This window comes from Myotis yumanensis, unplaced genomic scaffold (genome assembly GCF_028538775.1).
Source record: "Myotis yumanensis isolate MYYU_CA2020_CCGP unplaced genomic scaffold, mMyoYum1.0.hap1 SCAF_20, whole genome shotgun sequence".
Lineage (NCBI taxonomy): Eukaryota > Metazoa > Chordata > Mammalia > Chiroptera > Vespertilionidae > Myotis > Myotis yumanensis.
In genome coordinates, this window is record NW_027223771.1 from 1,697,826 (window position 1) to 1,712,000 (window position 14,175).

The following is a 14,175-nucleotide window of genomic DNA, read 5'->3' on the forward strand; positions in this document are numbered from 1 at the left end:
GGCAGGCGGCTTCTGTGGCTGTACACGGATGCCAGCCTGTGGTCGGACCTGATAGGGTCACGGGCGGCGGGCAGGTGGCTTCTGGGGTGTCCGGGGTTGCTGCTGGGCCTGCGCCCCAGCTCTGCCCTCCGATCGCCATGGCGATCCTGGGCACAGGACAGCCGACAACCCCGGCCCCCGGGGGGATCTGGGGTTGCCGCCTGGCCTGCGCCTGGGTCCTCCCGCCCTCCGATCGCCATGGGGATTGCTCAGCGCAGGCCCTCCCGCCCTCGATGCCATGGCGACCCTGGGCGCAGGCCAGCCGGCAACCCCGGCCCCGGGGCGTCCTGGGTTGCCGCCTGGCCTGCGCCCCAGCCCTCACACCTTCGATTGCCACCATCGATCGGCACAGGCCAGCTGGCAACCCCAGCCCCTGGGGTCGGGTTTGCTGCCCGGCTTTCCAATGGCGATCACAGGCTGGGGGGTGGGGAAAGGCGGCCTTTGCCCACCCCCTAGCTCTTGCCTGCCGCCTGGGTTGCCAATCACCATTCTTCAGTCCTTCCCCTTTCACCTTCCATCATTGGGCGTATGCAAATTAGCCGCCATCTTTGTTGGTGGTTAACCGCCATCTTAGTTGGCAGTTGATTTGCATAAGGATATGCTGATTAGCCAATGGGAAGGGTAGCGGTCGTACGCTAATTACCATGTTTCTCTTTTATTAGTGTAGATAGATATATATTTTAAAAAAGAAAGAAAAACTGCTTAATGAGGAAAGAATCTGCCTGGAGGAAAGGGCAGGTACCTTTAGGATGGAGACGCTGGCGATTCGATCCAAAGGGCTCATGAGATCGGCCTCAATGAACAAGTCCTTTTTTCCTGGAAGCTGAAGACACACAGTAAGTAGTATCCTGGGTCCCTCCTAGGTCACACACGCTCCCTCGCTGACAGCTCACGCGCCCACATGTCTGCCAGAACCCCAGCGCCTGACTTACTGTTGACATCATATCAATAGTTGACATTTCTCTATATACGCACCTATTTCGTCTTCTCATTTTCTGCACCAGCAGAAAAATATTTCACCTTCTTTCTAAGGTTAACTCCTTGTCATTCAGCCCTCCTGCTGGCCTGTGACCTTGTCCTGGATCACTGCCCGCTTCTCCACCGCCTCCTCCACTCAGCTTCCCCATGGCCCCCGTCTCCTGCTGGACGAAGCCAAGCAAAACCAAACCCCACCCACACCCTGCAACCCCTTGAACTGCCAAATCTCGCTCTTTTTTTAAAAATATATATATTTTATTGATTTTTTACAGAGAGGAAGGGAGAGGAATAGAGAGTTAGAAACATCAATAAGAGAGAAACATCGATCAGCTGCCTCCTGCACACTCCCTACTGGGGATGTGCCTGCAACCAAGGTACATGCCCTTGACGGAATCGAACCTGGGATCCTTGAGTCCGCAGGCCGACGCTCTATCCACTGAGCCAAACTGGTTAGGGCTCACTCTTTTTTTTAATCCTCACCCGAGGGTATTTTTCCATTGATTTTAGAAAGAGGGAAAGACAGAGAGAAATATTGATGTGAAAGAAACACATTGATTGGTTGCCGCCTGCACTCGCCCTGATCAGGGCCTGGGCCAAGGAGGAGCCTGCAACCGAGGTACGTTTCCTTGATGGGAATTGAACCCGGGACCCTTCGGTCTGCAGGCCGACGCTCTATCCACTGAGCCACACCGGCCAGGGCCCAAATCTCTTTTTAAGTAGCATTTTCCTTCTAATTACAAAAACTGTCTATGTTCAACACGGAAGAGTTAGCCCAGGGCAGTCCTCTCTCTAGTATCCCCCACTCACCCACCCCAAATCCCTGTCACCTGATTCCGGCATCACCACTCCTAACAGTCCCTCACCTGGCCAGGGGACGGTAAGGTCACACTGAGTGGCAGGGGCGAGGGAAGTCATTTCAAGCTTCCTTTCAATTAGGCCTGGACATGTGTGTGGGGGGGGGGGGGGAGGGGGGGGGCTGGTGGCAGTGACTCAGTCAGAGGGCAATCCAGCAAAGGACAGGGAAAGAGAACAGGCTGAACCGTAAGATTAAAACCAGCAATTCAGGTGGGCTGATGCATAAGGTCCATAGGGGGCAGTAGTTTTCAGTCCGGATGTAGGGGAAGGATGGAAAGCAAGATCGAAACAGTTGTTAGAGGGTCTGGAATTGATCCGCTATGGAACGGGGCGGGGGGCGGGTGTGTGTGTGTGTGTGACTTTTGTGCACTGACGCATCCTATCAGCTGGGAATGTCAGGTAGATGAATCTGGGACTTTTGGGTAAAAGGGATTGGGGACAGGAGAAACTGGAGGCAAGGGGCCCACTTATGGGGGTGCTGCCACAGTCCTCGCGGCCCAAGAGTGTGGCAGTGAATGAGGACCTGCTTTCGGCTGGTTGGTGGTGTGAACGAAAGACGTTATTCAAGAGACACATGGAGCCGAAACCGGTTTGGCTCAGTGGACAGAGCGTCGGCCTGCAGACTGAAAGGTCCCAGGTTTGATTCCGGTCAAGGGCATGTACCTGGGTTGCAGGCACATCCCCAGTGGGAGGTGTGCGGGAGGCAGCTGATCGATGTTTCTAACTCTCTCTATCACTCTCCCTTCCTTTCTGTAAAAAATCAATAAAAATATATTAAAAAAAAAAAAAAAGAGAGAGAGAGACACATGGAGCCCGGCCGGCGGGGCTCAGCGGTTGAGCATCGATCTATGAACCAGGAGGTCGAGGTTCGGTTCCCGGTCAGGGCACATGCCCAGATTCCCGGCTACCCAGGAGGCAGCCGATCCATGATTCTCTCTCATCATTGATGTTTCTGTCTCCCTCTCTCTTCCTCTCTGAAATCAATAAAAAATATATATATTTTAGCCCTAACTGGTTTGGCTCAGTGGATAGAGCGTCGGCCTGTGGACTGAAGGGTCCCAGGTTCGAATCCAGTGGTTTTGGGCACATCCCGAGTAGGGGGTGTGTAGGAAGCAGCTGATCAATGTTTCTAACTCTCTATTCCTCTCCCTTCCTCTCTGTAAAAAATCAATAAAATATAATTTAAAAATATATATATACACATATATGTTTTTAAAAAGACACATGGAATGTGTGATAGGATTTTTTTAATACTTGAAAGAAATGAACAGTGTTAACAGTGCTTGTATCTGATGGCAGGATTATGTGATTTTTTCCTTTATACTTTCCGTTATCTTGTACATTTTCTATAACGTGCATTATTTTTATCATCACTATTTTTAAAAAGTCAGGTGGCAGGAGATATCCATAGGACTCAGGAACTGATTCAGTTAAGCATGACAGAGGAAGGAAGTTCACCTGAATAGCAACGCCCATTAACAAGCATTAAGACCCAAGAAGCTCCCTAGCCGGTTTGGCTCAATGGATAGAGCGTCAGCCTGCGGACTAAAAGGTCCCAGGTTCGATTCCGGTCAAGGGCATATGCCCGGGTTGTGAACTTGATTCCCCAGGAGGGGATGTGCAGGAGGCAGCCGATCCATGATGCTCTCTCATCATTGATGTTTCTATGTCTCTCTCCCTCTCCCTTCATCTATGAAATCAATAAAAATATATTTTAAAAGACACTAGAAGCTAGTTGGAAGATGATATTGGAGCACTGAAACCCGCGAGGGCCGTGTTGAGTTGTCTCTGTGGCCACTCGTCCCCACCGACACTGCATTTACAAGTTTCTCTCCTTGGTCTCATTTGCTCTTTGGTGTGGCTCTCACCTGAGCTAGGGGCTTTAACCAACATCTCTTCAATTCCTGACATTTGTTGAGAGTAACTTTCATGTGCAAATCAGGGCACGTAAAAAAGAAATAAAATATGGCCCCAAATCCCCTGAGTTTCTCTCAAGTCCACGTCTGCCTCCCGGCTGCAGCTCTACATTTCCATCTGCTGGACGTTACGAGCAGTATTTCCCACCGGCATTTTACCTTCACCCTATCCAAACCCAAACTAATGAGCTTTCCCCACCAAACCTGTTCCTCTTTCTAATTCCTTTGTTTAAAAAATATTTTTTAAATTTTATTTCAGAGAAGAAGGGAAAGGGATAGAGAGATAGGAACATCAATGATGAGGGAGAATCATGGATCGGTTGCCTCCTGCACGCCCCCCACTGGGGATCGAGCTGGCCGCCCAGTCATGTGCCCGGATTGGGAATCGACCTGTGACCTCCTGGTTCATAGGTCGACACTCAACCACTGAGCCACACTGGCCAGGCTCTAATTCTTTTTTTTTTTTTTTTCATTTCCATTATGTTCATACAACAAGAATTTATTAAGCCCATGCCACGTGCCTGACTCCAAGCAAGGCACTCACAGGGTAGACAGTGTTAAAACAGACACGTTCCCTGTCCTCAAGGACCTTCCAACCTAGTGGGGAACGTGGATATTAAACAAATAACTATGTGTGTCACAGTGATATTTACAATGACAGCAGCAGCTTTATTTTCCTGTTGACCCAAGTTTACCCATCTCACACTCAGCTTTGCTTCTCCCTCGGCCTTTACAACCATCAATAAGCCTTTGAATCTTCTCTCACCATGACTTAAAATTCCATCATTCCCCTCCACTCCCCAGGTCACTGATTCTGTTTTTTGTGTTTTTAAAATATTTTTTTATTGATTTCAGAGAGGAAGGGAGAGGGAGAGAGAGATGGAAACATCAATGATGAGAGAGAATCATGGATTGGCTGCCTCCGGCATGCCTCCTACTGGGGATGGAGTGGGCAACCCAGGCATGTGCCCTTGACTGGAATCGAACCCGGGACCCTTTAGTCCACAGGCCGATGCTCTATCCACTGAGCAAACCAGCTAGGGCCCCATGTTGCTAATTTTGTACGGGCCTTTATTACCTCAGTATGATCTATGGTCTCCACATGGGCCTTCTGGTTGGCCATTTACTCACCTCCACACATGGCTATTAGAATCATCTTCAAGAATTGCTTCATGCATGGCTACCATCAACAAATCAACAAACGGCAAGTGCTGGGAGAGTGTGGAGAAAAGGGAACCCTCGTGCACTGCTGGTGGGAATGCAGACTGGTGCAGCCACTATGGAAGACAGTATGGAGTTTCCTAAAAACATTAAGTATGGAACTGCCATTTGACCCAGTGATCCCACTTCTAGGAATATATCCTAAGAAATCTGAAACACAACCCTAACCGGTTTGGCTCAGTGGATAGAGCATTGGCCTGCGGACTGAAGGGTCCCAGGTTCGATTCCAGTCGAGGGCATGTACCTTGGTTGCGGGCACATCCCCAGAAGGGGGTGTGCAGGAGGCAGCTGATCGATGCTTCTCTCCCATCGATGTTTCTAACTCTCTATCCCTCTCCCTTCCTCTCTGTAAAAAATCAATAAAATATATTTAAAAAAAAAAAAGAAATCTGCAACACTAATCAGAAAGAATGTATGCACTCCTATGTTCATAGCAGCTCAATTTACAATAGCTAAGATCTGGAAACAGCCCAAGTGCCATCAGTAGACAAGTGGATAGAAAAGCCGTGGTACATTTACACCATGGAATACCGTGCAGCAGTGAAAAAGAAGGATCTCTTACCCTCTGAGACAGCATGGAGGGACCCGGAGAGTATCACGCTAAATGAAATAAGTCAGTAGTCGGAGAAAGACAAGTATCCCATGATCTCACTCCTATGTGGAATCTAATTAACAAAATAAACTGACGGAGTGGATCCAGAGACGTGGAAGCGTGGAACAGAGGACGGAATCTCGGAGGGAAGGCAGGGGAGGGAGGTAATCAACCAAAGACCTCGTGTGCATAGATGCATAACCCATTGTCACAGACAGTGGGGTGGTGAGTGCCTGGGGCAGTGGGCAGGGGTGGGATGGAGGAGGTCTATGGGGGAGCGAAGGGGGCATATGTAATACTTTCAACAATAAAGATTTTTTTTTTTAAAAAAAAGAACTGCTTCATGCCACAGATGGGGAAAAATTCTTGCCTACTGTGTAACTTCTGATCACTCTCTTCCCTGGACATGCCTCCTCCTTCCCTAGTTCCTCCATCTTGCTCCTACCCATCACCTGCCGGGAACATGGTCTCCCATCTCCAAGGAAAACAGGCTATTCTTTACATTCCAGCTCCCTGAAACGCCTAGATCACTCCAGCTGGAACTGATTGCTTATTCTGATCGCTTCAGGCACCCTAGCTGTCACTCGTTCACCACATGATACCCCGTGTGGGGTGGTTTGTGTTTCATAGGGCTCTTCCTGGAGTGTGAGCGCCCTAATAAAAAAGATGTCATGCCCTGACCAGTTTGGCTCAGTGGATGGAGCGTCGGCCTGCGGACTGAAGGGTCCCAGGTTCGATTCCGGTCAAGGGCATGCACCTTGGTTGCGGGCACATCCCCAGTGGGGGGTATGCAGGAGGCAGCTGATCGATGTTTCCAACTCTCTATCCCTCTCCCTTTCTCTCTGTAAAAAATCAATAAAATTTTTAAAAAGAAAAAAAAAGACATTAAAAAAACACACGTCTTGCCGAAACCTGTTTGGCTCAGTGGATAGAGCGTCGGCCTGCGGACTGAAGGGTCCCAGGTTCTATTCTGGTCAAGGGCATGTGCCTGGGTTGCGGGCACATCCCCAGTGGGGGATGTGCAGGAGGCAGCTGATCGATGTTTCTCTCTCATCGATGTTTCTAACTCTCTATCTCTCTCCCTTCCTCTCTGTAAAAAATCAATAAAATATATTTAAAAAAACAAAAAAAAAAACACACAAAAAAATGTCTTAACCACCTTTCACCCCAGCGATGCCTGGCACTAGGGTGTCTCCCATGCCGGCATGGGGAAAAGTGATTTCCATGGACTGTCTGGTTTTCCGCCCCGAGCGCTTCCCCTTGGGTCTCCAAGGACAACACCAAAGACCAAGAACACGCTCAAGGGATTCAGAGAAGAACTGTGTGTCCGGCGAGCGCAGTAGCGGGCCCGGCGCGGCGGGCACTGACCTGCTCCAGCAGATAGATGAGCTGGTCCCGGGCCAGCCTCTTGAGCATGGAGAAGTCAGGCAGCTCTGGGGCGTCCGGCCGGTGGGGGAAAGCCATGGCCGCGGTCACCTGAGCCGCGGGGTGTCCGAAGAGGGTCGCCCCCCGCTCTCAGAAGGCCGGCACGGCCCCGGGTCAGCGCAGGGTGGCTCCTTCAGGGCTGGGCACGGAAGGGGCCCTCACTCTTCAGCTGCGCTCGAGGAATGAATGGCCACCTCCCGGCCAGACAGCGGCAGCCTCGGGACACCCTCGCCTCAGGCCTGCAGCCCGCCCCCCAGTCCCGACCCGGCCCTCCCTGCCCCACTCCGCCGGCGAGCGGGATTCGGGGCTTCCCTGCTGCGGAGAGAACACCGCCTTCAGACAGGCAGGAGCGACTTCCGGGACTTTCCGGAAGTCCCATTCGCTCGACCGGCGCTTTGTGTACTGGGAAGTTGGACGGTGTCCGGGAAGGAACATTTAAAGCCGAAGTCAACGCGTTCACGTTCCAGTCTCATTTCTGGCCTGAGCGGAGTGTTCCTACGATAAAACCAGTGTTGAAGGGCACACTCAGTTCTCCCAGCGCACCCACGCGAGGGTGGGGCACTTGCTCGAGTTTCTTATCTCCGTACAATGGGTGAAACCAATTAAGGCTGAAGGGCGCTGATCATTGGGGATCTTTACTTCAATCAAACCTACTCCTCTAGCCTTCCGAGCTGCAGGAGAGATGCGGGCTGATGGGGGAGGAATTAGGTGGAGGGAAGAGAAGAATGCTAAGTCCCGCTGGCTGTGACCTTTGGGTACTGGAGTTTTGACTTATTAATGCCATTTGTGGGAAAATGGGTAAACCGTGGCATGTTCATAAAAACAAATGAATCAATGAAAGCCAGAACAAGAGTGGCATCAGTATGTCATTTATGTAAGGTTATAGAACAGGCCAAACTAAGCTAGGTTGAAAATTTTTCAGAAAAGTGATTGACTTTGGGATAATTGACTAGAAAGAGAATTTAGGGAATTTCTCAGGGGTGATGGAAATTATATCTGTTCAGGAAACAAAAAGCTTATGAGAGACCTAAGGGATAGAGCCGCTGAACTCACTAATCAATCATAACATCACATCCTCATCTGGTGAGATGCATAGAGCATCACCCATTGCCAAAACTGAGACCTGATCAAGCCTCAAGACCGAGCTATCAGTTCATAGGAAATAGAGGGTAGTGACATGTTAGAAGACATCATGCAGATGAAATATAATGCAGACATTTTATGGAATAAGCTGTTAAATGGTGAGGGGAATGAAGTGGAAGGGGAACCACTTTAGAATATGAGACTTCTGGAACATATCAACACAATGCAATGTTACAGTGGACCTTGTTTGGATCCTAATGGGAAGGAATAAACCATAAAAACTATTTAAAAAACAATCAGAAAATGCTATCGGGATATTAGCTACAATTAAGGAATTACTAAAATTTGTTATAATGGTTTTTTTTTTTTAAACAAATCTTTGTTAAAAAGGAGTCCTTATGCCCAGCTGGCATGGCTCAGTGGTTGAGCATTAACCTATGAACCAGGTCATGGTTCAGTTCCCAGTCAGGGCATATGCCCAGGTTGATGGCTCGATCCCATGTGGGACATGCAAAAGGCAGCTGATGGTGCAGAAGGCAGTTGATCGATGATTCTTGCATCATTGATGTATCTCTCTCTCTCCACCTCTCAAATCAATAAAAAAAATATTTTTAAGAGTCCTTATATCTTTGAGATACATATTTAAGTACTTATAAATGAAATACAATGTCTGGGGGGAATGTGGGGCAAATATGGGATAATGAAAAGATTGGCCATTTGTTAAATGTAATGCTGTGTGATGGGTACACAGTTCATTGCATTACAATATTCTTCCTACTTTCATAGGTTTGAAAAATTCTGTAAGATTAAGCAAAAAATACTTTTGTGCTCAGAGGTTCAAGAGCTCGTCTAGAATTTTATACTGAGTTTCCCCCACACCTCCCTTGCACTGAATCTCAGCTGCAGAGGTGACGGCTACCCTGAACAGACCACACATATGCCCCCCCCCCCAGCTCAAGGACTTCAGTCCCTTCTGTTGTCCAGTTTGCCAGGCTCTTGAGCTTAAGACTCAAAGTCTCTGCTGGAGATTCCTTTGGTCTTATCTTCCTCCCAATGTTTAATGGCAAAGGACCCTTTGCCTCACCCCTTCCCTTACTCTTTGATTCACAGGTAAACCCTCCCACCCCACAGAGCACCAATCAACAGACGGCTACATTTCACTTTATTTTGCACAAAACAGATACAACCAATTGACTAAGCAGCTCCAGAACTGTTAGTGTTCCTTAATCAAGAAGTAAATGATGTCAGAAGGAAAACTTTTCAATTCCTCCCAAACACATATTGCAAATACAACCAACTCCTAACACATGCGACACAGGCTGATTTGACACAGAGAAAGCCTCAGCAAGAAGGGTGAGTACTGAATACCCACATGGGACAGACCAGGAGCCATGCTCTAGGAGCTAGACTATACCTAGCCCGTTATTCACGCTGCCTGCATATACATCTGCCCTGTGAAGTTCACCGTCCCTTGTCAAATTGAAATCCAAGCAGCTCCTTCCATTTCCAGGCTCATCACTTCCAAGGAGGATAATCCACACACAGAAATCCAGGCAGCTCAAATGTACTCGCTCAGCTGTGTTTTACGTGACATCTCCCAAGCCAGGCTCCAGTTCAAATTCTGTACAGGAAGTTCCCATTGTCGTCAAAGAACTCTCGCCCCCTCTGCACGACCTTGCTGCTGAAGTTCTGGTCACCCAGTTCTCTTGCCCTCAACTCTTCCAGCTTCTGTGCACTTGGCAATCCATCACTGCCAGTGCCTCTGGTGCCCTCACAATCGCTGGTGGAGAACTTCTGCAGCTCTCTCTGATGACCTTGGGCTGCAGCAACAGGCACAAAGCTTTCCTTCTCCAGGCTCTGGGCTCCTTTATTCCTTCCCTTCTGTCTCCTCGGAGTGTTTGTACTCTGCGTATTTGGTTCTATCACCTTCAAAGCTGTGCTGTGACCTTGGCCTTGGGATGAGGCTTCACCTCCTGACACGGGGTGGCCTGCAGAAAGCAGCTTCCAGGTCTCCCCAGGGCCTGGAAGCTGGCGGAGCGAGGGGGCAAGCCCAGCTTTCTTAAGGACTTTTTGATCCTGCTTTAGTTTCTTCTCCAATGTGGGTACAAACTTGCTTTTTAAAACCCTTCTGATCACATCGGTGCTAACAGCAAAGCCTTCAGCCAATCTGGGAACTGACCAGGACTCTGGAAATTCTTCATGTAAATACCTATAGGAAAACGAAGCAGTTTTCAAGTTGTCAAAAAGTATCCTATCAGAATAGCTAACTGATATTAGTGATAAATACGTGAGAAGAGGTACAAGCATAGGCTGTGTTTCATTCCTGTGTGCTAACACCAACACCCAACCACTCTAAGTCCACAGTAGAGCTGGTCTGAAAGGATGAAAAGGAGTAATAAGCTGACAGAGGGGAAGAAAAGAGATCAAAAGTACTGATGGTACAGTGAGCACATGAAATGCAAAGAACATCACGTTCATGGGGAATAGCTCAACTTGTCGGACAGCACGGGCAGGAGCAAAATCATGCCATACTTAGGAGTCTGGAGTTTACCCCAAATCAACAGCAGTCCAAGGAAGGCTTGTAATCAGTGGAATGCCATGAGGAAATTTCATTCTGAAGCTCAATCCAGTGGCAGTTTTTCAGTGGCAAGACTAGAGGCAAAAGGCTATCAGAATAATCCAGGTAGTATGAACTGAGGCGGTGGCAATGAGAGCAGAAAAAGGAAGAGACTTCAGAAATACTCAGGAAGGCCAAGTGGTAAACTGGGTTAAGGGACTAAATATTGGGGGAGGAAGCAGATTCAGGATTTTAGCTTGGGTGACTGGTGGGATTATAGCAGAAACAGGAGCAGAATTAAATTGTCAGGAACAATGACAAATTCTATTTTGTACATGCTGAGTCTGAGGAACCTGTGTGACATCCAGAGGTATCTAGTGCACAGTTGAATATACAGAGTTCAGAAGGAAAACATGGACGGAAAATGATGGCTTACACAGCAAAGGCTGCTGAAGCCATGTGAGTGGCTGCCATCAGGCAGGGAAGTAGGCGGAGTGAGTTAAGTGAATGAGAAGACAATTCTACAAAACAGCAATATTTAAGAAATAGGAGGAAGAGAGGGGTGTTCAGGAAGGAAACAAAAGCAGCCCTAGAAACAGCAGTGAGGAGTACTGGGTCAAGGGAGAAGAGAATTTTATGACAGCAAACTACAAGGTCCAATGCTGCAGAAATGTTAGGGAGCCTCAAGACTAGATGATCAGTTATGTCTAGCATGTAAAAAAAGTCACTGATAGATTTGTGGAGAATGATTTCATAGACCAAAAAAAGGAACCACAACAAAGGCAGGCAGCCTACTGGGAACAAAATAAAGAACTTAAAATGACAGATGTTGGTTCCTGAGGAATTAGGGAGGGATAGGACCTAGCGCACACAGAAGACTGGTCCTAGACAAGTGAAGGGCTACTGTTTCCTCCGAGATGTAAATAGTGCAGGACTGAGATGGAAAACAAGAGGGAAGATTAAGAAGCTTTAATGGACACCCACTTAATGGCCCGTTTTTTCTTTGAAGTAAAAGGACATTTATAGACCACATTTATAGGTCTGACAGGTAGGAAGTTTTGAAGAAGCTGTTGTTCAAGACAGAGGAGGAAGCCAATGCAAGAGGCACTACAGCCCTGACTTGTGTGGCTCAGTGGACAGAGCGTCGGCCTGCGGACTGAAGGATCCCAGGTTCGATTGCGGTCAAGGGCCTGTACCTTGGTTGTGGGCACATCCCCAGTAGGGGGCGTGCAAGAGGCAGCTGATCAATGTTTCTCTCTCGTCGATGCTTCTAACTCTCTATCCCTCCCGCTTCCTCTCTGTAAAAAAATCAATAAAATATCTATTTTTTAAAGAAGAGGCACTACAGGCCCACAGTCTTCCTCTTCCTTTTTTTTTTTTTAATCCTCACCTGAGGATATTTGTCCATTGATTTTTAGAGAGAGTGGAAGAGAGAGGGAAAGACAAAAATATCAATGTGAGAGAAACACATTGAATAGTTGCCCCCTGCACTCTCCCTGGCCAGGGCTCCAGCAGGGAAGGAGCCTGCAACCCAGCTACGTGCCCTTGACCGAAATCAAACCTGGGACCCTCTGGTCCACAGGCCGATGCTCAATCCGTTGACCTAAATCGGGCCACAAAGTCTTCTTGATCGGCTCTCCAGGATCTTTATTCTAAGTCTCAATTTCAGAGGCATTCTGATGGAAATGAAAAATGGCACGTAACCCATGGAGAGCTATTTAGCAATATTTACCAAAATGCAAAATCTATCTGCCCTTGGACCTAGCACCCCTACTTTTGGGAATGTATAAACAACTACGCCTGATAGATATCCATACTAATAAAAGGCTAAGTAGTTGTCATGCCCTCACACGTGATGCCCTCACGATGTCACAAGATGGTTGTGCGCACAACGGAGGGTGGCCGCTCCACACAGCTTCCACCCGGCGCACCTGCTGCAGAGGTGGGACCCCGGCTCGGGCCTACCTCTTTGGGGCGAAGGATCAGGGGGCTCCCACATTGTGGGAGGGCGCAGGCCAGGCTGGGGGACTCCAACCCCGCCCCCCAGTGCATGAATTTTGTGCACCGGGCCTCTATTATGGTATTATAATGGGTGTACAGTTAGGCACTAGAGCACCATCTGTGATGGCACAAGTGAGTGGCAACAACCCAGGACCCATCATAAAAGACTGGTTAATAAACTACGACTAACTATGACTTCCATAAAACTCTTCTGAAGCGAAAAGACATTAGATGAAAAAAAGTACAGGTAGTATGTATTTATAGTCTTCTACTGTCTGATTAAGGTGAAAACAAACACCTATATTCATAATCGCTATATCTGCACAAGGAGACCTGGCAAAAGGCCCCCAAAAAACTATTCAAAACAGCACCCACAGGAGCCTGGCTGGGGTTAATACTTCTCAATATGTAAACCACATTATTCTGTCCTAATTTCAAACCACGTCACCTATTCAAAACAAAACAAAACAAAACTTTAAAATTTAAGAAAGGATCTCTTTAAACATTTTCTAAAAAAGGAGAGAAAATAATTCTAAATTAAGGGTTCTCTCCTCAGAAAAATGCGCACAACCATGGAAGCTCTCATCCCTGGATCTTAGGTGAGGAACGTCCTGATTTCCTATTTGGGGTTTAAATGTCGTGATGTCTGCAAACGCCTATGCGAAAGATGTCAGCAAAATACACCAACTGTGTCACAATGTTAAAAGCGATTAAATCAAGATGACGGGATTATGGAAGCTCGTTAAATTACCTTAAAGAAAACTTAAGTGATAAATAAGTAAAAGGAAATACAAAAACAGTATCGTGGGCCCACACTACCCTTCACCCCAGGAATCTCACCGGATCTGCTCCATGGCTTCCCTGGTCAGCGTCCGGGGCGGGGCCCCTCGCGGCTCCATTTGCCTTCGAATTTTCTGGAACAGGATGGCTCTTTTCTGTCGTTTCAGGGCGCTGGGGGAGAGAACCAATGGCAGAAGCCGTGCGTGGGAGCAACATGGGTGGCTGCGGCGTCTCGGGCTACATCAGGGCGCGCCCAGCCCTCGTCTCTTTGTTCGCTGCCCCGGAAATCTAACACCTACGACAGCAGCCCCCGGGCAGGGCGAACACTCTACGCGGGCGACGAAATACGTCACTGGGGAAGGGACCCGTGGCCCCAAAGGAGCTGAACACCTGCCCCTGCGCCTCTGAGGAGGGAAGAAGCAAGGGCCGCTGCGAATGCGGCGGCGGGACGCCCGGCGCCGAGGGGGCGCGGCCTGCAGCGCCGGGGCGCGAGGCCCTGCTTCAGGCTGAGGGCCCGGGAAGGAGCCGGTACCTCTCCACCTCCTGCAGCTCCCGCTCCTCTGGTTCCCAGTCGGAATCGGGGTCCGGCTCGCGGCCGGTAGATCCCGGGCCTGCCACCCCCTGGGTCGCGAATCCACAACGAGCGACGACGGCACGGACGCGCGCCCCGAGCAGGAGACTCAGAGCACCCGCCATGTTGTTCGGACTGGACTGCTTGCAGCTTGAAA

General features: G+C 48.8%; 2 protein-coding genes across 3 annotated transcripts in view; both read right to left on the bottom strand.

Moving 5' to 3' along the window:
• Positions 1 to 7,315, bottom strand: part of VPS33B (VPS33B late endosome and lysosome associated) — a 28,594-nt gene extending 21,279 nt beyond the window's left edge. The window contains exons 1-2 of one of the 2 annotated variants that reach the window (XM_070400368.1): positions 6,970 to 7,315; positions 782 to 862 (exon numbers count right to left, since the gene is read on the bottom strand). In XM_070400368.1, the coding sequence (XP_070256469.1) occupies positions 782 to 862; positions 6,970 to 7,065 (177 nt within the window). In that variant the 5' untranslated portion in view covers positions 7,066 to 7,315. Of the gene's footprint in view, positions 1 to 781; positions 863 to 6,969 lie in introns of those variants that run through there. The other variant, XM_070400369.1, reaches the window with a different exon arrangement.
• A 1,939-nt stretch (positions 7,316 to 9,254) lies between these two features.
• On the bottom strand, positions 9,255 to 14,175 carry NGRN (neugrin, neurite outgrowth associated). Its single transcript, XM_070400661.1, has 3 exons — positions 13,980 to 14,175; positions 13,508 to 13,618; positions 9,255 to 10,318 (listed from the first exon to the last, which is right to left on the bottom strand). Exons 1-3 carry the CDS (start codon positions 14,141 to 14,143, stop codon positions 9,724 to 9,726), a joined length of 870 nt encoding a protein of 289 aa, XP_070256762.1. The 5' UTR covers positions 14,144 to 14,175; the 3' UTR covers positions 9,255 to 9,723.

Bases quoted from the DNA above. Each gene is read 5' to 3' on its own strand.
- NGRN (XM_070400661.1), bottom strand. From the start codon at position 14,143: ATGGCGGGTGCTCTGAGTCTCCTGCTCGGGGCGCGCGTCCGTGCCGTC. The intron at 13,619-13,979 runs GTACCGGCTCCT...TCTCTCCCCCAG, and splicing joins GAGCTGCAGGAGGTGGAGAG to CGCCCTGAAACGACAGAAAA. The intron at 10,319-13,507 runs GTGAGATTCCTG...GTTTTCCTATAG, and splicing joins GAAGCCATGGAGCAGATCCG to GTATTTACATGAAGAATTTC.